The sequence below is a fragment of the Sapajus apella genome, unplaced genomic scaffold, assembly GCF_009761245.1.
Source record: "Sapajus apella isolate SASKATOON/1434 unplaced genomic scaffold, GSC_monkey_1.0 scaffold94, whole genome shotgun sequence".
NCBI classification, from domain to species: Eukaryota; Metazoa; Chordata; class Mammalia; order Primates; family Cebidae; genus Sapajus; species Sapajus apella.
Genome location: NW_022437034.1, coordinates 3445377 through 3470858, shown reverse-complemented (window position 1 = coordinate 3470858; position 25482 = coordinate 3445377). Strand labels below are relative to the sequence as shown.

Sequence of the window (25482 nt, the reverse complement as noted above, 5' to 3'; positions counted from 1 at the left end):
TTTTTTTTTTTTGAGACGGAGTTTCGCTCTTGTTACCCAGGCTGGAGTGCAATGGCGCAATCTCGGCTCACCGCAACCTCCGTCTCCTGGGTTCAGGCAATTCTCCTGCCTCAGCCTCCTGAGTAGCTGGGATTACAGGCACGCGCCACCATGCCCAGCTGATTTTTTGTATTTTTAGTAGAGACGGGGTTTCACCATGTTGACCAGGATGGTCTCGATCTCTTGACCTCGTGATCCACCCGCCTCGGCCTCCCAAAGTGCTGGGATTACAGGCTTGAGCCACCGCGCCCGGCCCTAAAGTGGCTCATGTCTTAATCCCAACATTTTGGGAGGCTTGGTCGGGAGGGTTGCTTGAGCCCAGGAGTTCAAGACCAGCCTGGGCAACATAATGAGACCCTGTCTCTACAAAAAATACAAAAATGAGTTAGGGGTGGTGGCTCACACCTGTAGTCCCAGCTGCTTAGGAGGCTCAGCCCAGGAGTTGGAAGCTGTAGTGAGTGATGATGGCGCCAGTGCCCTCCAACCTGGGTGAAGGTGAAACCCCCTCTCTAAAATAAACAAACAAATATAAATACTGATGTTGGTTGTTCCTCTCAGTTTCCCTGAACCTCAGTTTTGTCATTGGAAGGCTGTTTTGTTGTGAGGGTCATGAAATGCAACTGTGGGAGGGCACCCGGCAGGCTGAAGATGCTTTGGAAATGCAGGATGGGTCAGAATCTTAAGTACTCGGAGTCTGGTGGCTGGGGGCCTCACCCAGCAGGAGGGCACAATGGAGACGGCCTCCCTGGGTCATACAGTGGGCTGCACACAGGTGCAGGGAGGCGAACCAGGCCTGAGGCTAGGGGAGAGGCAGCACTAGGACCCAGCGGCTGAGTATGCAGCAGGCTCCGCCGGATAAGTTCTCAGCCAGAACACAATGTTCTCAGTGTACCCACAGGAAACCCTGAAGAAGAAGAGAACTGCACATGGCCTCTGCTGGGTGTGTTCTGGTCACAGCCTTTTATTCTTTTTCCTAACCTCAGTCCCCACTTTCACATCCTGTAACCTGCATTGCTGCCCCACCCCACCCTGCTGGGCTGGTCCCAGGCCCCAGGAGAGCCATCAATGCAGGAAGTCCAAGGCCTGGCCAGGTTTGACCATTTTCAAATAAGACCCGTTTGCCTCTAACCTTGGTTTCCTGAATCAAGACCCTTTGTGATGGAAACTTTTTACAGTGCAGAAGGCAGACACAGGGGACAAAGTTGTGTTTCTACTGTGGCCAGGGTCTTGGCCCAGAGGCAAGGGAAACAGCTGATGCCTCCGTTCCACCACCTCCCTTCCTCTCTGAAGGCCGAGTCCCACCTGGGACAGGGGAGGGCCTCCGCTGCGGCTGCCTAAACCAGAGGGAACTTGGAGCTGCTTGGGGGACCTGCGCCAAGTTTGGAGCAGAACATCCTATGATGTGGTTCCTAGTTTTTATTTCCACGATTGCTATAATATGTTGTCCCACCGAGCTATTTTTATTGAATGAAAAAAAAAAGCAAACCTCTGCAAAACCAGCAATCCTGTGTTAGAGGGAAGGACAAGGTGAACTTTTCACTTCCTTCCCTGCAGCCTGTCAACTCAGTCTGTGGTTTATGCTATATTCAATCTCACTTTTTGCCTCCTTGTTTTTGAAGCTGCAAGAGCAAGGCTCTTAAACTTATGTTTCTCCTGCCAGTTGCATGAAGCTTTTAGAAGTACCTTTTTGGGGTTAGGCGTGGTGGCTCACACCTGTAATCCTAGCACTTGGGAGGCCGAGGCAGGGGGATCACCTGAGGTCAGGAGTTTGAGACCCGCCTCACCAACATGGTGAAACCCCATCTCTACTGAAAATACAAAAATTAGGCGGGTGTGGTGGCACGTGCTTGTTGTCCCAGCTACTTGGGAGGCTGAGGCAGGAGAATCGCTGGAACCCCAGGGATGGAGGTTGTAGTGAGCTGAGATTGTGCCACTGCACTACAGCCGGGACGATAGTTCGAGACTGTCTCAAAAAAAAAAAAAAAAGTGCCTTTTGTGAATTTTTACAACAGCAAAATAGAGACCTATTAGCCTCTGGGCAGCCTCAGGCAAACGTGGGTCTGAAGACAGTGAACAAGGAGGGAGAACCTGTGAGAAACCCGGAAACCCAGCACAATCCCAGCCAACTTCTGGCAAACTGCATTGTTGGGGGCTGCAAGTAAAGGGCAGAGCCGTGCACAGACTGCATTCCTGCCACCTTATTGAGAGGCCTGGCCATTGAAAGTAAGACCCAATGCCTATATGAAGCTCCATTAATAAGGCTCCTTCTACTCTGGCATTGCAGAGTCCCTTTCCAGATGTTGGTTGGTAAAAGGGTTTTCATGTGTCCTAGGCCTGTAGATTCAACTGGGGGATTCCTAGACTGGCCCAAGCTCAGGGATTCCCTTCTCGGGGAAGAGGGTTCCAAAAGCAGATGATGCTGCTGCTCCTGGGGAAGTCTGCTGAAGGCTGGGGGCCCCAAAAGACCTACGTTCCATTCTTGGTTTTGTCAACTTGATGGAGCCTGTGCAAATCACTTTCCCACTCAAGGATTTTCATAACTTTGCCAATAAAAATAACAACTGGAGGCTAGGCGCAGTGGTTTACACTTGTAATCCCAGCACTTTGGTAGGCTGAGGAGGGGGAATCACTTGAGATCAGGAGTTCGAGACTAGCCCGGGCAACATGGTGAATACCCCATTTCTACTCAAAATACAAAAATTAGCCAGGTGTGGTGGCACACGCCTCTAATCCCAGCTACTAGGAAGGCTGAGGCAGGAGAATTACTTGAACCTGGGAGGCAGAGGTGGTAGTGAGCCACTCCAGCCTTGTCAACAGAGTAAGACCCCATCTCAAAAAAATGGTCACGCGTGGTAGCTCACACCTGTAATCCCAGCACTTTGGGAGGCTGAGGCGGGCAGATCACGAGTTTGGGAGTTGCCAGCCTCACCAACATGGAGAAACCCTGTCTCTACTAAAAGTACAAAATTAGCTGGGCATGGTGGCCCATGCCTGTGATTCCAGTTACTCGGGAGATTGAGGCAGGAGAGTCTCTTGAACCTGGGAGGTGGAGTTGCAGTGAGCCGAGATTGCGCCATTGCACTCCAGCCTGGGCAACAAGAGTGAAACTCCGTCTCAAAAATAAATAATAAATAAATAAAGTAAAGAGAGGCCTGGGTTAGAGATTGTTGTTGCGGGTTGAATTGTGTTGTCCTCGCTCCAATTTGTATGTTGAAGTCCTAACCCCAGTATCTCAGGTTGTGACTTTATTTGGAGATGGGTCTTCAAAGAGGTCGTCTAGTTGAAATGAGATCAGTAGGGTAGGCCCTAATCCAATGGGACTGGTGTCCTTATAAAAAGGGGACATTTGGACAGAGACATGCATAAAAGAAAGACTAAGTAAAGAGACATTGGGAGAAGATGGCCAAGGAGACAAACCTGGAACAGATTTTTTCCCTCACAGCCCTCAGAAGAAACCAGTCTTGCTGGCATCTTGATCTTGGACTTCTAGCTTCTAGAACTGCAAGACAATAAGCTTCTGTTGTTTAAAGCACTTGGTCTGTGATATTTTGTTATGGCAGCCCTGGCAAAGTAATATAGCCAAGGACCCATCAGTTTTAGGCTGTAGGATTCTTTCCTGCCATCCCTGCCATGACTCGGTTGCTTCCTCCCATCCCACAAGGTCTTTATGTAAATGACATCGTGTGTGGGGAGTGCTTGGCACAATGCCCCACCTAAAGTAACCCCTTGCTCACCATGTGTTAACCATGATGAGTGTTACCAGGGCTCCCAGTGCCTGGGTGCTACTTGTACCTACCCTGTGACCTGGGGTACACAATGAGAGGTGTGAGTTCTGAGCCCAGGTCCCCCTGATCATCACGCCTGCCTTTGTTATTAAAGACTTTCCATCCCCTTCAGCAGCTTCCAAATTGGGTTACTCCTAGGAGCCTTTTTTTTTTTGAGACGGGGTCTCGCTCTGTTGCCCAGGTTGGAGTGCAGTGGTGTGATCTCGGCTCACTGCAACTTCTGCTTCCTGTGTTCAAGCAATTCTCCTGCCTCAGCCTCCTGAGTAGCTGGGACTACAGGTGGCACCATCATGCCCGGCTAATTTTTGTATTTTTAGTAGAGACAGGGTTTTACCATGTTGGCCAGGCTGCTCTTGAATTTCTGGCCTCAAGTGATCTGCCTGCCTCAGCCTCCCAAAGTGCTGGGATTACAGGTGTGAGCCACCACACCTGGCCTGGCCTAACTCTTTTGAGTGGAAAGCGCACTGTGGCCACAGAGCCAGCATGGTAGAAAGAGAGACTGCAGTAACTCAGAATGGGAGATTGCTTACCTGTCCTTGGGCAAGAAATTCCCCTTTGCAGTTGGAGGAGGAATTGATCCCAAGGTCAAGTGAAGCTGCAGACCTTTGGGGCTCAGCCTCTGTTTTCCTATTTGCCTAATAAGGACCCTCCTTGGCTGGCAGGGTACTGGGTAAGGCTTAACTACAGGTGGTGTCGGGGCCCGTGTTTCAGACAGCAAGGCTGCCTTCCTCCTTGACCCTTCATCCTGTTCTTCCAGCATCTTTTCTAGCCCTTGGGATGGATACCTCTCTGTGTCGAGAGATGCCTTGGGGACAACGTTCTGCCTTCTTTCTGGCTCCTGAGTCTATTGGTTTCTGGAGGCGACTTATACTCAAGCTGTGGTCTTGGGACAAAAATGATTCTCTGTCTTTTTTTTTTTTTTTTTAGACGGAGTCTTGCTCTGTCACCCAGGCTGGAGTTCAGTGGGGTGAGCTTGGCTTACTGCAATCTCCGGCTCCTGGGTTCAAGTGATTCTCATGCCTCAGCTTCCCAAGTAGCTGGGATTACAGGCACGTGCCATCACACCCGGCTAATTTATTTTTTCTGTATTTTTAGTAGAGAGAGGGTTTTACCATGTTGACCAGGATAGTCTCGAATTCCAGACCTCAGGTCATCCACCTGCCTCAGCCTCCCAAAGTGCTGGGATTACAGGTGTGAGCTGCTGCACCCGGCCCCCTTAATTTTTGTATTTTTAGTAGAGATGGGGTTTCACCATGTTGGCCAGGCTGGTCTCGAACTCCTGACCTTGCGATTGGCCCACCTTGACCTTCCAAAGTGCTGAGATTACAGGTGTGAGCAACCGCGCCTGGCCATGCACAAAGCATTCTCTAGCCTTGAGCATTGGAGCAGGATTACAGAATGAGCCCTGAGTCCTTTCTGGGGAATGACATTGGCCTAGGGTGGCAAAGTCCTAGGTTGTCCTGTGATCATTGTGTGTTTATTTTGAAAGCTTAGTTGCTCTGACTTTGTAAGATATTACAAATTTGACTCTACTTTGGAAACTGCAGAAAGTTAAGTGGGTAGAGTGTGACTTGAACAGCCCCCCAAACGTAACCTTTCAGTTTGCTAAACAAATGTCCGTGTTTGTGTGGTTTATCTTCAAATATATGTTTGGAGATTTCTGAGAAAAGAGAGGGAGAGAAAGGGTGTGGGAGTCTACTTCAGGCTTTTAGGGGCCATGGAAAAAGGGAGGAAGAGCCATTTGGGGGAAAAACATCTTTCTGTAATGTCCATCTACTTTAAATGTGATCATTTCAGGCTGCCTCTTATCCTGGCTTTTGGCTCAGAGCCCAGAAGGAAGGCTCCTTCCATAATTCTTTGTGTATTTACAACATATGCCTTTCCCTTAAAGTAAATAAAAAACTAAAAATCTGTGAATGCTGTCTGCAGTCAAAGCAAAAATACTGCTCACCACCTAGTGGTCTGCAAAGTTCACATTTGCTGCATTACACCAGCCTAAGGGTCTAAGCCTTCCAGGCTCAGATGAGCCTGCTTTCTAAGTTATTTACTGTGCAAGTTGGGATTCTTGGCCTCTTTCTTAGGCATCCCTGGCTCTTTCAGAGAAATGTGCTTTGGATGGAAAGTAGAGCGTGGTGAACAAGGCTCAGACAATCTGGTTCTTGCTTCCTCCTCCTGAGACTTCTCACCACACCCCCGTTTACGCGCCGTGCTCCAGCCACACCAAATGAGCTGCAGTTCCGCATGGGTGTTCCAAGGGACTTGCAGTTCCTGACTTTGCACATGCTGTTCCCTGTGCTTGGCATCTTCCCCTTTGTGCTTGGCGTGCGCTCGTTCTCTTTGACACGTTCAAGAGCAGACTAGCTTCTCTAGGAAAGTCTCCTTGTCATCTCCTCGGCATTCCCACCCCCACGTCCTCTTGGCTTCCATGGCAGCCTGTACAGACCAGGGCCATGGCCTTATCCCACAGTATGTATTGCGTGTGTCTGTTTACGCCTCTGTCACTTCCATGGGTCCAAGAGGCTTCCAGATCTGACTACATAACTATCACATGCGACCCCCTTACCCTTAGACCTGCTAGATCCCAGGAATGAAGCCAAGAGTCTGCATTTGTTTTTTTCAGCTTAATTCTGAAGCATGCCAGGTTTGGAAACTGTGCCCTATCTTTTTCTTTCTCTTTCCCTATGCATTGCCTGTGCCATAGTAGACCCTCAATAAGCGGTTGACCCTGTTAGTTTCTCTCTGGGGGCCTCTTTTTGTTTTCACTTCCTTCCCTCTCTAGCCTAGACCAACAATTTGCTTAGCTCCTTACCCCTGCCACGCAAGATTTTAACCACCAACTGCTCATTTTTTCCATTCCTCCTGCCAGGCTGCTGGGAGCTGCTAGTGGACTTCCCCAAAGATTGGGGCTCCTGCACACTCAATAGCTCTCACTGCCACAGGCCCCTGAATGGGCTTGGCAAGCCTTGTGACCCTGGGACACAGGCAGTAGGCCAACTTGCCTCTCCTTCACTGAGAAAATAGAGGTCATCGGATGGGAATGCCCCTTCTTCCTGCTGCCTCTCCCACACATTTACTCACATCAGCACCGTCCTGTTCTCCCGCCTCATGCCAGCCAGACTCTGGCTCCCACCTCCTCCCAATTCCTCAGGGATCTGTCAATTATCCCGTTTTTCTTTGACCTCTCCCATCGTAAAAGAAAAAACCGAATTCTTCGCTATGCATTCTCCTTGAGCTGTCCCCCTCCCAATCCCTCATTTTTGCCTCCCATTCCCGTCAAACTTTGTCTTGTTTTTTTTTTTTTTTTTTTTTTTTTGAGATGGAATCTCGCTCTTGTTGCCCAGGCTGGAGTGCAATGGTGCGATCTCGGCTCACTGCAACCTCTGCTTCCCGGGTTCAAGCTATTCTCCTGCCTCAGCTTCCTGATAAGCTAGAATTACAGGCATGTGCCACCTCGTCTGGTCAATTTTGTATTTTTATTAGAGATGGGGTTTCTCCATGTTGGTCAGGCTGGTCTCTAAGTCTCGACCTCAGGCGATCTGCCCGCCTCAGCCTCTCAAAGTGCTGGGATTACAGATGTGAGCCACCGCGCCCAGCCGGTCCGTCAAACTTCTTAAAAGTGTTGCCTGGATTTAGCCCCACTTTCCCCCCTTCCCCTGACTCTTCTCCCACAGCATTCTGGCTCTGTCTCTGCTACCCTGAAATGGCTGCTCTTAAGACAAAGTCACCAGCCAGGTGCAGTGGCTCAGGCCTGTAATCCTAGCACTTTGGGAGGCCGGGGAGGGAGGATTGCTTGAGCCCAGGAGTCTGAGACCAGCCTGGGCAACATGGCAAACATGGCATTTTGTCTCTACTAAAATACAAAAATTAGCCAGGCATGGTGGCATGCACTTGCAGTCTCAGCTAATCAGGAGACTGAGATGGGAGGATTGCTTGAGCCTGGCAGGACAAAGTTACAGTGAGCTGTGATCTCATGCCACTGCACTCCAACCTGGGCGGCAGAGCGAGACCCTGTCTCAAAAAAGAAAACAAAGTTACCAACAGTCTTCATGGTAAGACCCCAATGGCTGAGTGTGGTGGCTCACGTCTGTAATCCCAGCACTTTGGGAAGCCGAGGCAGGTGGATCACCTGAGGTCAGGAGTTCGAGACCAGGCTGGCCAACGTTGTAAAACCCTGTCTCTATTAAAAACACAAAAATTAGATGGGTGTGGTGTGGGCACCTGTAATCTCAGCTACTCAAGAAGCAGGAGAATCAAGGTCCTGGCGCGGTAGCTCATGCCTGTAATCTCAACACTTTGGGAGGCTGAGGTGGGCGGGATCACCTGAGGTCGGGAGTTTGAGACCAGCCTGACCAACATGGAGAAACTCTGCCTCTACTAAAAATACAAAAATTAGCCAGGCATGGTGGTGCTACTTGGGAGGCTGAGGTAGGAGAATCGCTTGAACCCGGGAGGTGGAGGTTGTGGTGAGCTGAAATCATTCCATTGCACTCCAGTCTGGGCAACAAGAGCCAAAAACTCTGTCTCAAAAAAAAAAAAAAAAAAAAAAAAGAAGCAGGAGAGTCGCTTGAGCCTGGGAAACGGAGGTTGCAGTGGGCCTTCTCCTTCCCTTGTCTCACGTAATTGCTTGGCTGTACCACATACTGCTGTTTGTAGCCTTCTTCTCAAAATGTGCTTTCCCCTTGGTTTCTGTGACGCTGTATTCCTTGTTCCCTGTCTCTCTGGGGACTTCCTGCCAGTTGCTTTCCTGGATCTTCCTACTCTGCCTGTCCCTTACATGTCTGATGATCCCTCCTTGGTGTGATTCTCACCTCACTCCATGGGCTCTCTCCCTGGACAATCTATCCACTCTCCACCTTTGTCTTAATAAACACCTCCAGGCTGCTGAGTCCCAAATCTAATTCCAGCCCAGCTCACTTTCCAGACTGCCGACCTGTGGAGCCACCTACCTCTTGGTCATCTCTTTAGCCTGCTCCTCTCTGTACCCCTGTCTCAGTCAGTGGTACCACTAGTCCCTCAGCTCCTGACACAAGAAAACCTGGGAGTCCTCTCCTCTGAGTTATCCAAGTTCCACCAGTCATCAAATCCTGTATATGACATGGCCTTTTTTTTTTTTTTGAGTCTCACTGTTACCCAGGCTGAATGGAGTGCAATGGCGCAATCTCGGCTCACTGCGACCTCTGCCTCCCAGGTTCAAGCGATTTTCCTGCCACCATCTCCTGAGTAGTTGGGAGTACAGGTGCCCAGCACCGTGCCCTGGCTAATTTTTCTCTTTTTGTAGATATGGGGTTTCACCATGTTGGCCAGGCTGGTCTCGAACTTCCTAGCCTCATGTGATCCACATGCCTCCATCTCCCAAACTGCTGGGATTACAGGCTGAGCCATTGTGCTGGCCTTGTTTTTTTTTTTTTTTTTTTGAGACAGGATCTTGCTCTGTCACCCAGACAATGGCACAATCATTTTATCACAGCCTTGAACTCCTGGGCTCAAGCACTCCTCCTGCTTCCGTCTCTGGAGTAGCTAGGACTATAAGTACGTGCCACCATCACTGGCTGATTTGTAAATTTTTTTGTAGAGGTGGGGGTCTCACTATGTTGGCCAGGCGGGTCTTAACTCCTGGCCTGAAGCAATCCTCCCATTTGGGCCTCCAAAAGTGTGGGATTACAGGCGTGAGCCACTACGCCCTGCCTCCACTTACTTTTTCTTCAGGTCTCAGCCTAAACCTCATCCTTCATTAAAGCCCTCTTTGATGCCTGGCCCAGCTGGATTGGTTGTCTCAGCTATGGCATTGTCTAGCACCTTCTACTTTCCCAATCAGAGCAGTTAATACACTTAAAATGAACTTTCTGTCCCTCTTAATATTTATAAACTTCTTAAGGTTGATGACTGTGTCTTATTTTATAGCATATCCTTGGCATCTAGCAGACACTAGACACATTGTGAGTGCTAAGTGTCTGCTGAAAGAATAGAAGACATTTGGAAAGGAACAGCCCCCTACTGCTGTTAGTAACAAATTGTATATTGTTTCATTACCTGCTGTAAACAGGTTTTTTTTTTTTTTTGAGATAGAATCTCGCTCTGTCTCCCAGGCTGGAGTGCAGTGGTGCGATCTTGGCTCACTGCAACCTCCACCTCCTGGGCTCTAGAGATTCCCTTGCCTCAGCCTCCCTAGTGGCTGGGATTACAGGCATGCACCACCATGCCAGCTAATTCTTGTACTTTTAGTAGAGATGGGGTTTTGCCATGTTGGCCAGGCTGGTCTCAAACTCCTGACCTCAGGTGATCCGCCTACCTCAGCCTCCCAAAGTGCTGGGATTACAGGCGTGAGCCACCATGCCTGGCCCTGGCTAATTTTTGTATTTTTAGTAGAGATGGGGTTTCAACATGTTGGCCAGGCTGCTCTGGAACTCCTGACCTCAGGTGATCTGCCCACCTTGGCCTCCCAAAGTGCTATAGACCACAGCACCTGACCTCTAAACAGCTTATATTAGAAAAAGAAACAGGCTGATTTGGGAAAACAACTCCTTCTGGGGAAACTTGACACACTAGAGAAATGAGAGTACCTGTGAGGTGAGACTAGCTCGTGGATGCTGACGTGATCCTGCCACCAGGCCCATGGCAGGAGCCCATGAGGATGGCAGGGAACCACCAGTGCCCTTTGCCTTGGCTCATTGGGTGGATGGGATCATATGAGATGGCTGCTTTGGAATGGTTTCCATTTGTTCCATAGCCTCCACCTGTCAGCGTGGTGTTACAGGAGCTCTGGGCTGCGATCTGGGTGATAGTCTTGGCTGTGCCCGTTATCTATCTGAATTACCTCAGTTATTACTCCACTATGGATTTTGCCTTAGAAATAGCTAGTAGTTTCTTTATTTATTTTTTTGAGATGGAGTCTCACTCTGTCATCCAGGCTGGAGTGCAGTGGCGTGATTTCAGCTCACTGCAATCTCCACCTCCTGGGTTCAAGTGATTCTCCTGCTTCAGCTTCCCATGCAGTTGGGATTACAGGCACACACCACCACACCCAAATAATTTTTGTATTTTTAGTAGAGACAAGGCTTTACCATCTTGGCCAGGCTGGTCGTGAACTCCTGACCTCAGGTGATCTGCCCACTCTGCCCTCCCAAAGTGCTGGGATTATAGGCATGAGCCACCACGCCTGGCCTAGAAATAGCTAGTAGTTTCTAAAACAGAGACAACACACAAATTCCTATGTATTCGCTCAGCAGAGACCTATGATACACCTACTACGTGCCATGTAGCGTCCTAGGTACTGAGGATACAGCAGTGAACCAGATAGGTAACGTCCCAACTTCCTATATGTAAATGAGGGGGGAACTAGATGACCTCTAAGGTCTCTTTCAGCTCTACAATGCCAACACCCTCTCTTTGACCGTATGCTAATACATGTATGCACAGAAGGCTAGTGTCTCTCCATCCCAAACTCAGCTCTGGGAAAACAGGAAAAGATCTGGTATCATTACAGTCTGCCTGTAGTCCAAGCTTTAACTCTCCCAAGTACCTGTTACTTAAGACGATCATCTCTTTAGTTAAATGAAAGGCTTTGTTTTGGTTGAACTTCAGGCAATTAGAAGGCCTGGCAAGATATTTTTGGCAAAGTTAGGTGCTTTGGCGAAAGGACAGGGAAAGGTAAAGCGGCCTCCTCTAAGTGTAATATTTTTTACATTTGCCTGAAAGGGGGCCAGCTCCTAAGCAGCTTCCTCCTCTTCCTCTGGATGATAGAAATCTCCTGGCTCTGGCCTCTTCCCTTTACAGAGGTGAGGGTTCTAGCCTTAAGGCCCAGTTTCCACCATTTTAGTATCTGGTACTCAGACTGGGAACAGCAGATTCAAAGACTCTCAGCCATGTGGGGAAGGGGAGCCACAGGCTGCAGGTAAATGGGCAGGTAAAGAGAGGTCCTCGGGTCAGGAACCTGATTTAGAGTCCAGACACTGTCATTCCAGGTGTCAGTTAGGGGACAGCAGTAATCAGTAACACATTTGTGTATTAGTGAAACATCTGGACTTCAAAGCTGATACTAGACAATTAATTGTGAAGTCAAAAAGAGAAATTTTGTTCGACTGTGTAAAACAAATACTATTGTTATCTCATTACCATGAGACAAAACAGTTACATGGAATTATGTGTCAGATTGACATCAACAATTTCTTTTTTTTTGAGACAGAGTCTTGCTTTGTCACCCAGGCTGGAGTGCAGTGGTGCGATCTTGGCTCACTGCAACCTCCGCCTCCCGGGTTCAAGTGATTCCCCTGCCGCAGCCTCCTGAGTAGCTGGGATTACAGGTGTCCACCCCCATGCCCAGCTGATTTGTGTATTTTTAGTAGAGACAGGGTTTCTCCATGTTGGCCAGGCTGATCTTGAACTCCTAACCTTAAGTGATCCTCCTGCCCTGGCCTCCCAAAGTGCTGGGATTACAGGTGTGAGCCACCACACTCAGCCCCTTGCTTATTAGCTATAATCTTGGTATCTTACCTTCTCTGTGCCTGTTCTCTCAGCTGTAAAATAATACTTGCCTATCTTAAGTTTGCTGGGTATGGGGGCTCATGCAGGCCAAGGTTGAGGATCACTTGAGCTCAGGAGTTTGAGACTAGCCTGAACAACACAATGAGACCCCGTCTCTACAAAAAAAAAATAATAATAATAAAAAAAGCCAGATATGGTGACATACACCCGTGGTCCCAGCTACTCCAGAGGCTTAGGCGGGAGGATTGCTCGAGACCAAAAGGTTGGAGCTGCGGTGAGCTATGATTGCATCACTGCACTCCAGCCTGGGCAAGAGTGAGACCCTATGAAAAAGCAAAAAATCTGTCTCATTTATTTACAGGGTTGATGAGAGAAAATCAAGAGACAAGGTAAGTGAAAATGCTTTGGAAAATGTTTTATGCACAAAAGGCAGTGTTACCACCTGCTCTCTTAGGGTGGCCGAATGTGGGTCCTGGTCACTGGCTGCCATCTGCCCTCTTCTGGGGACACTTGGGTGTCTCCAGAACAGCTTTCCCTAAGCTGTTAATATTTTCTCCATCTTGAATCTTAAGAGGATATGTAGAAGCCAGCATACAGCTAATTCCTGTTTCTGAAGCCATTCTTTCATCATGCTTGAGCTCTCTTTTTGCCAAGCCCTGGGAGGGAGAAGGGAAGGTAGCGCAAGGCTTATTTTCTCCAGGTAGTTACTTCATTTTATTATTTAATCAAAAAAGTTTTACGATTTTTCCTAATATAATGTACTGGGTTGGGTTTGGTGGGATGTGGCATAGTGCATCCAAAAGAAGCTGCTTTGAGTCTGGCCGAATTGAACTGAAGTCCAGATTTGGCCACTGACTTAGCCGTGCAGCCTTGGCAAGTGACACTTGCTTTGAGCCTCAAGTTCCTCTTCTATATTAGGGGGTATTACGTATCTTGCTGTTATTCAGAGGATTATAAATAATGCCTGTGAGTGACTGGCACAAGAGATGACAGATGACAGATGAGCAACTGGGACCATCTTTGAGCCCAAAGCATAGTAACAGGAGTTGTGGATAATGTGACATGTCTGACAGAAAGGTACAGAGAGGGAGGTACTCTCTTCAAAAAATTGTGAGAGTCTTATTCTTGGAAAGACTAAAAGGGCAGCTAAGTGATCAATGGGAAAGGTGCTTCAGAAAGCATTTTTGTTTAATGCTAAGATCACTTCGGTTTCTAAGGTTATATAAAGAAACATCCAATTTAGAGAAAATATTCTGTAATAAGTTCCAATGCCAAAGTGTAAAGATGAGGTAACACAGTGCCTCTGCTGCATGGTTACACAAATGAAACAATTAAGAGGAAGGCAGTGATTGCTTCTAAATTCTCACTGAAAATCCAATTTAAAGGTTTATGGCAGTCTAGGTATTTTAAATTTTTCCTTTGGTGATTATCAAGATGGTTGATGCTAATAAGTACTGTTAAAAACTAAAATGCTTTCAAATATGGAACTTCTTTTAGTTGAGAATTATTAATATGGAAAAGGTTGAGTTAGTGGACTGGTACTTCTTGTGCTCCGATTTGCATTATTTTTTATTTTTCTTATTACTTTTTTGGGACAGAGTCTCGCTCTTTGCCCAGGCTGGAGTGCAATGGCATGATCTCGGGTCACTGCAACCTCTGCCTCCTGGGTTTAAGCGATTCTTGTGCCTCAGCCTCCTGAGTAGCTAGGATTACAAGAGTGTGCCACCACACCAGGCTGATTTTTATATTTTCAGTAGACACAGAGTTTCACCATGTTGACCAGGCTGGTCTTGAACTACTGACCTCAGGTGATCTGCCCACATTGGCTTTTCCAAGTGCTGGGATTACAGGCGGGAGCCACTATGCCCAGTCTCTGATTTGCTTTAGAGACAATAATGAGATTAATTATCAGGCAACTGGGCTCTATTCCAAGTTCCGAGATTTTCTTCTGCCTGGGCTATGTGACCATGAGCAGGTGTTTAACTTCACAGGGCTCAGACTCTTAACAGACTGAATGAGGTCACCACCTCCCATCAGGTAGAACATGTTATTGAACTCCTGAGATTAAGGCCAATTGCTACTAGGATTATATTTACTTATAATTAAGCAGCTCTAAGTAGATCAGTGCAAGTTATTAATGAGGAAACAGACAAACGCTGTCTAAGGCAAAATTTGCATACAATGTAATAAATGATTATCCCAGTTGTTTACTGTGGAATCTGGGGTCCCACGAGGGGAAACAAAGCACATCTCTCAGCCTTCCAGATTTTTCCCTATCATGGTATAAAAACTTACTTGAGGCCAGGCTCAGTGGCTTATGCCTGTAATCCCATCACTTGAGGCCAGGAGTTCAAGGCCAACCTGAGCAACATAGCAACAGCTTGTCTCTTAAAAAAAAATCTACTTAAGTATCAATAAGAGAAATTCATGTACTCCTATAAAGACAAATATCCTTGATGTAAAGCGAGTCTACCATTTGTTTAGGAAAAATGGTTTTTAGATTCCCTTCTTGTAAAAAGTAATTTGACCTCTTCTCATCCCAAATCCCTGAGATTTTGAAAGGATAAAGACACCAATTTGGAGCTCTTTCAAAGGATTTATTTGCTACAGAACTGCTTGAGTCCACCAATGAGATGAACTCAGGATTTCCGTGTTTAAAAGGATTTTGCTTACTGCTTTATTTTTACAAGTGCTGCCATATCCAAAAAACAATTCTTTTTGCCAGCATTTGGCATATCTAGAAGAAGGTAGAAAAAGAATCTATAGAATTGATGTCTAAAAAAGGGGGAAAAAATGAGTATTTGAAAATTCCCCATTTGGATAGTCCTGAGTTGAAATCACATTCATCTGCAAAATAACTTTTTTAGGTCAAAATGTTCTATTTTTAACCACAGAGGCTGACCTTGACCTTGACTGGTGAATATTTCCAGGCACTGTATGGATGACAGGACAGATGTCATTCAGTTGGCTAAATCTGATATGTACCTTACCTGGCTTGTGTAAATTTTACAGATATCTCTTAACCCCAAACCTTCTGGTTCTCTGAAACCGATTGTCTTAATCTGATTCCCAATACTTTTAAAAACAAATAAACAAAAACATTCCCTGAAAGATCACACATATAAGTATTTGTTGCCTATGAATAGATACAGAGAAACCAAGTACAAATGTGCATTAACAATTCAGCAGCGTAGCTGTGGACCTCTCTGGATGGCTGTGTATGCTGTGAGAAAGTCCCCCACTGGCTCTGAACTAGCTGTGCACCACAGGTGACCATCCAGGCAGCATCAACCTGAAGAAGGGGTGAATCCCAGCAGCTGCTCGATGGGCTTAAACCGCCACTCGTCAGCCTCCAGCTCTTCTACTAAACCAGCTAGTTTTTCCATCCGAGCAACTTGCTGATCTGTGAAGAGTCAAGAAGAGAATATTATACAACAATGTATTGCCCACGGGACTGCCACCAGCCACCAAGATGACTGGTATAAAAATAATTTCTTTGGATTTTTTTCCCCCAAAGATTCTTTTTTTGGGGGGGTGGGGGGATGAAGTCTCACTCTGTTGCCCAGGCTGGAGTGGAATGGCGCAATCTCATCTCGCTGCAACCTCCGCCTACCGGTTCAAGTGATTCTCCCGCCTGAGCTTCCTAAGTAGCTGGGACTTCAGGCACCTGCCATCATGCTTGGCTAATTTCTGTATTTTTGTAGAGACAGGGCTTCACCATGTTGGCCAGGCTAGTCTTGGACTCCTGACCTCAGGAGATGGGGTTTCACCATGTTGGCCAGTCTGGTCTCAAACTCCTGATCTGAAGTGATCCTCTCGCCTTGGCCTCCCAAAGTGCTGGGATTACAGGCGTGAGCCACTGCACCCAGCCCCAACCTTAAGCCTCAATGTGGATATTATGACTAGATTAAGACCTTAGAATGTTCTTTAATTTAGGGAGTCCACTTAAATGGCCCTGCTGAGTTTGGGGGTTTTTGTCACAGCCTCATCCACCCCCTAGCAAATTTATTCTCACAGTCAAGTACACAACACTCCTGTGCTTACCATGTTTCACCTGTTTAAGTGTGGATGCCACTTGATAGCTAAAAACAGATTCGCAGAGGAACCTCTCAGAGCCATCTACAAAGAAAAGGAGAAAAGGTTTTAATCTCCTCTAAGGGTTTTATGGCTTCTAATAAACCAAGTAAGCTTGTCTGTTCTTTTCCCTGCTTCTATATACAGGATCTAGTTCTTAATGTTTACAAAGATGAGTTCTGTTTCATTTAGAACTAAGACTGTTATAAAGGCTATTTCTTCTATATGTAGAATATTAAAATAGTCCCTCTACTTGTTTAAGAGTTTAAAAATAGTGCTTACAAAAACAAAAACAAGAAACCTCAGTCTGATGTCCTGGTCAACAGTTCCCTCCTCCCAACCTGAGAGTTCCTTAATGTTCTCCTATTCTGTATGTCAAGCAAACACTGGCAGCTGACACATTTGGCCATGTGGCTGGCTCCTGTGGTGTTAAAATATAAAGGTTCACCAAAACTCCAAGTCATTTTCGGTCTAAAAAACAAAGCTGAGAAAAATACAATTGTTGATTTTTAATATATCAAATTACATCATTCTGACAATCACAGAACACTGCTGGGAAATTTCATTCTGTGAACGCAAACCGTAACCTTGATTTTCCAAATGAACCAAAACACTGCACTTTGGATGACGATCAGAGTATGGTGCAAGTTCAGAACCTACCATTGTGCTGGTGCCAAGAACTGCCAAGAAGTGGCCAACTCAGTTGCTACAGCACTTGGAAGATGATCGTGAAACATAAGCTAGTTCATGCTATTCCTTGTCAGCCAAGGGCTGATACAGCAAAACATATTCTCGAAAATTTACAGCTCATGTAGAAACATTTGATTTTTAAAAGGGTAGCAGAAACCATTTGGGGGGATGTGCTTTATTGCAAAAATCCTAAAACAAATGGGGAGAGGGGACACAGCTGTCCTTTTTCAGGCAGTAGTTCATGTCAGCACCACTAGGCGTCAAGCATTCACCCATCAATCACGGGTTGTTGTGCTGGCCAGGTATTAAGTGGCAAGGAGACAGGACTAACACATTCTGACCTCATGCTGAGTTTCACACAAGGGAGATGTTATTTCAGAAGTCACAATAACCAGTAAAAAAACCTACAGGTCTAGTATCCAAAGAGCTTAAATTATAACCAATATGGCATCCTCCCAATATTATCTTCAAAGAGATAAAAAAAATTAAAATATAATTATTGGGATGTATACTCTTTATACTCTTCAGAGAGAGTATTACATTCTGTAAATTCAAACCTTATTTTATTTTTATTTTTTTGAGATGGAGTCTCACTCTGTTGCCCAGGCTGGAGTGCAGTGGCGCAATCTTGGCTCACTGCAACCTCAACCTTCTGGGTTCGAGCAATTCTCCCTGCGTTAGCCTGCCAAGTAGCTGGAACTACAGGTGCCTGCCACCACACTCAGCTAATTTTTATATTTTTAGTAGAGACAGGGTTTCACCATGTTGGCCAGGCTGGTCTCAAACTCCTGACCTCAGGTGATCTGCCTGCCCTGGCCTCCCAAAGTGCTTGGATTACAGGCGAGAGCCACCATGCCTGGCCTTCAAACCTCATAATGGGATATGATCCCATCCTCTCCACCAGCTCCCATTTCTCTGGCTGAATATAAGTCATTTGTGAGCTGATCATCAAACTGAGCAAATCAGTATTTTCATTTAAATTAACCAAATAGCTGGGCGCGGTGGCTCATGCCTGCAATCCTAGCACTTTGAGAGGCCGAGGGAGGTAGACTGCCTGAGCTTGGGAGTTCAAGACCAGCGTGGGTAATATGGCAAAACCCCATCTCTACTAATATACAAAAATTAGCTGGGTGTGGTGGCGCATGCCTGTAGTCCCAGCTACTTGGGAGGCTAAGGTGGGAGAAACGCTTGAACTTGGAAAGTGGAGACTGCAGTGAGCTGAGATGGTGCCACTGCACTCCAGCCTGAGACTCCATCTCAAAACAAACAAAAAAAACCCACTTAAATATTACACTGACTATCCAGTTTAAAGATCTAGACAAGGTAATATATCACTGAGTTTTTTTTAAGATAAAAGCAATGAACAGCAAATAACTATAAATTCCACGACAGGAAGAGAGACTGTTGAGAACAGTTGACACCAGGTCTTCTGTGTAAATGATATGTCAACATTCACTATCCTATTCATACTCTTGCTTAAAAAGTCCAGTTAGGCCGTGTGCAGTGGCTCATGTCTGTAATCCCAGCACCTTGGGAGGCCAAGCGGGGCAGATCAGAAGGTCAAGAGATGGAGACCATCCTGGCCAACATGGTAAAACCCTGTCTCTACTACAAATACAAAAATCAGTCGGGCGTGGCGGCACCTGCCTGTAATCCCAGCTACTCTGGAGGCTGAGGTAGGAGAATTGCTGGAACCCTGGAGGCAGAGGTTGCAGTGAGCCAAGATCGCGCCACTGCACTCCAGCCTGACGACAGATCGAGACTCCGTCTCAAAAAAAAAAAAAAGTCTCATTGAAACTCCTCTTTTATTTTAGAAAGAGCAAAGCATAGACAATTAGAGTTTACCTCCCAGGTGGTTTGATCCTGAAGTTTAGCACTGCACACAAGGCAGTGGGATTATGGGCTATAAGGATCAGGCCAAGATGTATATGGAAGCTCTTGGAAGTGCCACCTTTCATTTACATTTCATCACAGGCACCATTAGGATAAAATGGTTAAGTTGTGATATTTGCATATTTTCCTTGGTAATGAACTTCAAAGCAGAAGTATATAAGCTAAACTTTCAAAAAGGCACCTCTGCATGTCACTCCACCACACTATATGCTTGTGGGACACACTTTTGCTGATTTGCAGCTCCCTATTAATCACAAAGTCCAGTTGCTTCTTAGCCACATCCTATTAGATGTGATATTAGTACCAGTCTAAAGTCTGGAATTTCTCCAGAGTGGAGTCAGCTGGGGGCAGTCTCTTCCATTGCAAGTAGCAAAACATCAGCTTTCCTCTTAAGGGACAAGCAAAGGTTATAAACAGGGAAAAGTTCAGTAAATTGCCCAAATCTAACACCATCACCAACTCCAATAAATAAGGATGGTAACAAATACATTTAAAAAAATTACCTCACAGTAGGAAATTAGACAATGCAGATAATTTATACTTCAGTGGCTTACAATGTCACAAAAATATGGCCACTAGTGGGCTGGAAGGCAGCCTCTAATTTGCTCACTAATAACTGGGTGAAGACAATTTTGGCCAAGGGCAGGAGAATGCTGAAAACTGCTGTATACTGCTTATGTGAGATGTCGGTTATCAGAGAGCAGATGCACAAAAAAGTTAATGCACAAGATTAACTACAGGTGATTTGGTTTACTATCCTAGACTCATGAGATATAACATCAAGGTGAACCTGTTGAGATTAAAAACAGCATCCAGCCGGGCACAGTGGCTCATGCCTGTAATCCCAGCGCTTTGGGAAGCTGAGGCAGGTGGATCAGGAGGTCAGGAGTTTGAGGTCAGCGTGGCCAACATGGTGAAATCCCGTCTCTACTAAAACTATAAAAATTAGCTCGGCGTGGCAGCAGGCACCTATAATCCCAACTGCTCGGGAGGCTGAGGCAGGAGAATCGCTTGAACCCGGGCGGCAGAGGTTGCAGCGAGCCAAGATTGTACCACTGCACTCCAGCCTGGGCAACAGAATGAGACTCCATCTCAAAAAAAAAAAAAAAAAAAAAAACCAACAAAAAAACCCAGCATCCATCCTAGATTCCTAACTGCTTTTGTTCCTTACTCTTGACAGGTAACCCTTCCTGCTCTATTTTCATATTCTATTATTAGTCAGGTACATGTGCGTTAGATTAATTGTATAATAGAATAGTATCACCTAAAAACATGGTAGCAAATCCAATATCTTCATACACATTTAAGAGTACTCTTTTAAATTTAATATTCTTGATTTGACTAAGAATATTAAAGGGGCTTCTCTACATTATGTTTCACAGTCTTTAAAAGCAGCTTTAAGATTATTGGTAAAACCTGAAATCTAAGACACAGAATCAAAACTGTGCACTGTGTATTTACACTTAATATAAATGTATCCTACAACAGAGACCCAACACATTTCTCCATGCATGAAGCATATTGAGATGGAATAAAAATGGATAGATCTATAACTCATGAGAACATCATTTAGACTAATCTCAGAAGCCTTTCTTCTTCAGTATCTCCCCATAATTTGGTGTATACTGACAAAGAATGCTGATAGCTTGGAGACTGTGGAGGTGCCTCCTGCATTAAATTCCTCTTATAGCTAGAACTTAAATGACTTTAATCTTAGAGCTCTATTATTGAATACTGATTCTGCTGCTGCTATAAAACTCATTAAGCAATTTAAGGGTCTTCCACTTTTGTTTTGTGGGAAACTTCCTTAATACTAGGTCTCTGTTGCATATCAAAGAAGCCATAATATAGTTTTAGCACCAAATACGGTAAACAGGGCCCCAGTTGTTCACTACTTCCAACCAGACTCAGTGATAATAACTTGAGTATTTAGCTAACACAATTAAAAAGGCAAAGAGAGAAGTATATGTATCACTAATTACATACACTACCTGGTAATCTACTGGCTTAATTCAAAACTCTTTTTATTATTTCTAATTATTCATCACCCCCAAGGCCAACTATAGTTTGTATCTTTTTTTTTTTGAGGAGAGGCTGGAGTGATGTGATCACAGCTCACTGCACCGCCGCCTCCCAAGCTCAGGTGAACCTCCCACCCCATCTTCCTAAGTAGCTGGGACTTACAGACACATGCCACCACACCCAGCTAATTTTTGCATTTTTTTCTAGAGACAGGATTTCGTTTCAAACTTCTGGGTTCAAGCAGTCTGCCTGCCTCAGCCTCCCAAAGTGCTGGGATTACAGGTGTGAATCATTGTCTGACCTATAGTTTGTATCTTTCTCACAGATATTCCTAGTTTTAGAATATACTTGTGTAAATTTGCAATATTAAGGCCCGGCACGGTGGCTGATACCTGTAATCATAGCACTTTGGGATGCTGAGGTGGGCAGATCACTTGAGGTCAAGAGTTCGAGACCAGCCTAGGCAACATGGAGAAATCCTGTCTCTACTAAAATTACACACAAATCAGCTGGGTGTGGTGGCGGGCGCCTGTGATCCCAGCTACTCAGGAGGCTGAGGCAGGAGAATTGCTTGAACCTGGGAGGCAGAGGTTGCTGTGAGCTGAGATCACACCACTGCATTCCAGCCTGGACGACAGAGTGAGACTCGGTCTCAAAAAAAAAAAATTGGCAGTACTTAAAGCAAAAAAGATCAATATATAATTAAGCACTAAAATGCTAGAATCAAGTAAATTTTAAATCTTTAATAGGTTCTTTCCCAATGCTTTTTTTTTTTTTTTTTTTGAGATGGAGTCTTGCTGTGTTGCCAGGCTGGAGTGCAGTGGCATGATCTCAGCTCACTGCAACCTCTGCCTCCCGGTTTCAAGCAATTCTTCTGCCTCAGCCTCCTGAGTAGTTGGGACTACAGGCGCGCACCACCACACCCTGCTAATTTTTTTGTATTTTCAGTAGAGGCATGTTTTCACTATGTTGACCAGGATGGTCTTGATCTCTTCACCTAGCTCATGATCTGCCTGCCTTGGCCTCCCAAAGCGTTGGGATTACAGACGTCAGCCACTGTGCCCAGCCTCCCAATGCTTTTAAAAAATTTATTATTTTTTGAGACAGAGTTTCATTCTGTCACCCAGGCTGGAGTGCAATGGCATGATCATAGCTCACTGTAGCCTTGAACTCCTGGTCTCAAACAATTCTCATGCCTTGGCTTCCCAAAGTGCTGAAATTACAAGTTTGAGCCACCACTCCTGGTCCCAATGTTTTTCAAAATATGGAAGACTGCCTTCAAGAGAAGGCCCTGGATGCTGGTAAAAGACGTATTCTTGAGCTACACCGTATAGTAATTCAGAAACACTAAGGTGGGCCCAGAAATATACATTTTATTTTTATTTTTGAGAAGGAATCTCACTCTGTCCCCTAGGCTGGCGTGCAGTGGTGGGATTTCAGCTCACTGCAACCTCCGCTTCCCAGGTTCAAGTGATTCTCCTGCCTCAGCCTCCCGAGTCGCTGGGATTATATGTACCTGCCACCATGCCTGGCTAATTTTTGTATTTTCAGTAGAGACAGGATTTAACCATGTTTGCCAGGCTGGTCTCAAACTCCCGACCTCAGGTGATCCACCCATCTTGGTCTCCCAAAGTGCTGGGATTACAGGTGTGAGCCACCATACCTGGACAGAAATGTGCATTTTAAATAAGCTCTTTGGATGATTTTTATGCTCCCTGTTAAGAATTATTTGTGTAGCTCTTCAAGTAACATGCTTACAGCCTGTATCCTGATCTTGGCCAGCCAGTCGGCCAGTGGTGCTGAATAAGATGGTCAAAGATTTGATGTAAATCTGGCTCTGGTGCTAGAAAACCACACAGCATCATCCTGTGGTGGGTCAGGAGTCACGTTCACATAAAAGGGCAATATATTAGCTTTTATTTCCTCTTAGAACCCTTCTGACAGGGTGAATCTATCTGTAGATCAGTCCCACTAGAAAAATATATATCGGCCGGGTGCGGTGGCTCAAGCCTGTAATCCCAGCACTGTGGGAGGCCGAGGCGGGTGGATCACGAGGTCAAGAAATCGAGACCATCCTGGTCAACACGGTGAAACCCTGTCTCTACTAAAAATACAAAAAATCAGCTGGGCATAGTGGCGTGTGCCTGTAATCCCAGCTACTCAGGAGGCTGAGGCAGGAGAATTGCCTGAACCCAGGAGGCGGAGGTTGCGGTGAGCTGAGATCACACCATTGCACTCCAGCCTGGGTAACAAGAGCGAAACTCCATCCCCCCTCCCCCCCCCCCCAAAAAAAAAAAAAAAAAAGAAAAAGAAAAATATATATCAAACCTACTACCATGGGGAGGTAGACAGGTGCCAGGATAAAGCAAACTTGAGTAGGAGGTCAAGAGAATTCCTGGTTTCAGTGCTGACTCTGCTTTTTTTTTTTTTTGAGACAGTCTCACCCTGTTACCCAGGCTGGAGTGCAGTAGCACGATCTCCGCACATGGCAACTTCTACCTCCCAGATTCAAGCCATTTTCCTGTCTCAGCCTCCCGGGTAGCTGGGATTACAGGTACACTCTACCAAGCCCAGCTAATTTTTACATTTTCAGTAGAGATGGGGTTCTGCCTTGTTGGCCAGGCTGGTCTTCAACTGGCCTCAAATGATCTGTCTGCCTCGGCCTCCCAAAGTGCTGAGATAATGCGTAACATGCCCAGCCCTGACTCTGCCTTTGACATGGTCAAATCACTTAACTTTTCTGGATCTAAGTAACTCTAGATGACTTCCTTGATTTCCAAAGTCCTTTTCAGCTAAAAAATTCTGATTCCGGAGCAAGATTTGTTTTTAAAGATATTTTGAGATGGGGACAAGAGATAAAATATGGGGCTGAAATCAGGACAAACTCATCTTTAATCCACTTAATAGCTTCTTTACAATTGATATTCATTGCAGGTCTGAATCCAATTATTTGGAAAGCAGCATGAGATCACCTTCTAACATTTCTCCAGCTCCTTTGGGGTAGGTGAAAAGGGCTTTCCGTGGTGGGGCAAGGTCTGAGACACTGAAACCAGATCCAGTGACAGAACTTCCACTGACCCCACCAGCTGAGGAGGATGATGATGAAGCAGCCATTTTCTCTCTAGTAGAATTCTTACTTCACTACAGAGAAAGAAAAACAGCAATTGGTAAGTTTATGGAAGTGAGAGTGACAACATTTCATTTTAGCTGCCATAAGGGCCAGCATACAGTTTTGTAAAGAGTTAGCTCTCCTTTTTTCTACACTCTCTACTTTCACAATCTTTTATTGATGTCTCAGGCCAAAATGTCAGTCAGGTTTTGAACTGAAAACATGCTTAAGAATAGTATGTACACTTAAAACACAAATTCCTACCATTAGCAAACAGTTGATGTCAACTGAGATCGACTGTGGGTGATTTATGAGTTATGAAGGGGTGATATGGCAGCACCAAGGCAGAAATTTGACTGAGGAAATGTTATATGAGGATAAAACCACCACACTTCACAGGACAGTTTGTTTTGGATACATCCTGATCAAGCCACATCAAGAAATTCACTTACAATATTTTCCAAATAAAATTTCAGAATAACACTGTGTTCTGTTCCCAAGGAAGGGGAACTAGTTAGGAAATATATACTGGCCTTCTCATTAAAAATTAACCTTTTGGCCAGGTGCAGTGGCTCACGCCTGTAATCTTGCACTTTGAGAAGCAGAGGTGGATAGATCATCTGAGGTCAGGGGTTCGAAACCACCCTGGCCAACATGGCAAAACTCTGTCTCTTATACAAAAAAATAAATTAGCTGGCCGTGGTGGCAGGCACCTGTAATCCCAGCTACTTGGGAGGCTGAGGCAAGAGAATGGCTAGAACCCTGGAGGCAGAGGTTGCAGTGAGCTGACATCGTGCCACTGTACAGTGCCTAGGTGACAGAGCAGGACTCCATCTCAAAAAAAAAAAAAAAAAAATTTAACCTTTTCATCCAAATGTAATACCCAAATTTATCACTTGGTGGCGTCCCAAAACTGGAACAAAAAAAGTTCAGAAAATGATCTTGGAAATCATAGTCTAGTATCAACAGAGCAGCTGTATTTAATCATATTTCACATAAAAAATTCAAATGTTAACAAGAAAACTGTACTGAATACATGACACCTTACAAAAGTTCAAAACAAAACACTCCCTTTACCACAGAAGCTTACACGACTTTAACAAAAGATTCTAAAAAGTGTTTACGGTATTTTCTTTCCTTTTTTTTTTTTGAGACGAGGTCTTGCTCTTGTCGTCCTCGCTGGAATGCGGTGGCATGATCTTGGCTCACTGCAACCTCTGCCGCCTGGGTTCAAGTGATTCTCCTGCCTCAGCCTCCTGAGTAGCTGGAATTACAGGCAGGAGCCACCACGTCCAGCCAATTTTTGTATTTTTAGTAGAGACACGTTTCACCATGTTGGCCAGGCTGGTCTCTAATGCCTGACTTCAGGTCCTCCGCCCACCCTGGTAT

At 45.7% G+C, this 25482-nt stretch overlaps 2 protein-coding genes across 6 annotated transcripts in view; one reads left to right on the top strand and one right to left on the bottom strand.

The window, feature by feature from the left end:
• Positions 1-14881: 14881 nt before the first annotated feature.
• The window catches only part of ANAPC16 (anaphase promoting complex subunit 16), a 17676-nt gene continuing 7075 nt past the window's right edge, over positions 14882-25482 (bottom strand). For 3 of the 5 annotated variants that reach the window (XM_032256297.1, XM_032256298.1, XM_032256300.1), the window contains exons 2-4: positions 23957-24125; positions 16350-16424; positions 14882-15708 (exon numbers count right to left, since the gene is read on the bottom strand). In XM_032256297.1, the coding sequence (XP_032112188.1) occupies positions 15593-15708; positions 16350-16424; positions 23957-24098 (333 nt within the window). In that variant the 5' untranslated portion in view covers positions 24099-24125 and the 3' untranslated portion in view covers positions 14882-15592. Of the gene's footprint in view, positions 15709-16349; positions 16425-23956; positions 24126-24806; positions 24845-25482 lie in introns of those variants that run through there. The other 2 variants (XM_032256299.1, XM_032256301.1) reach the window with 2 other exon arrangements.
• Positions 24060-25482, top strand: part of ASCC1 (activating signal cointegrator 1 complex subunit 1) — a 133158-nt gene continuing 131735 nt past the window's right edge. The window contains exon 1 of the mRNA XM_032256294.1: positions 24060-24151. The gene's annotated coding sequence lies outside the window, so the exon portion shown is untranslated. The remainder of the gene's footprint in view (positions 24152-25482) is intronic.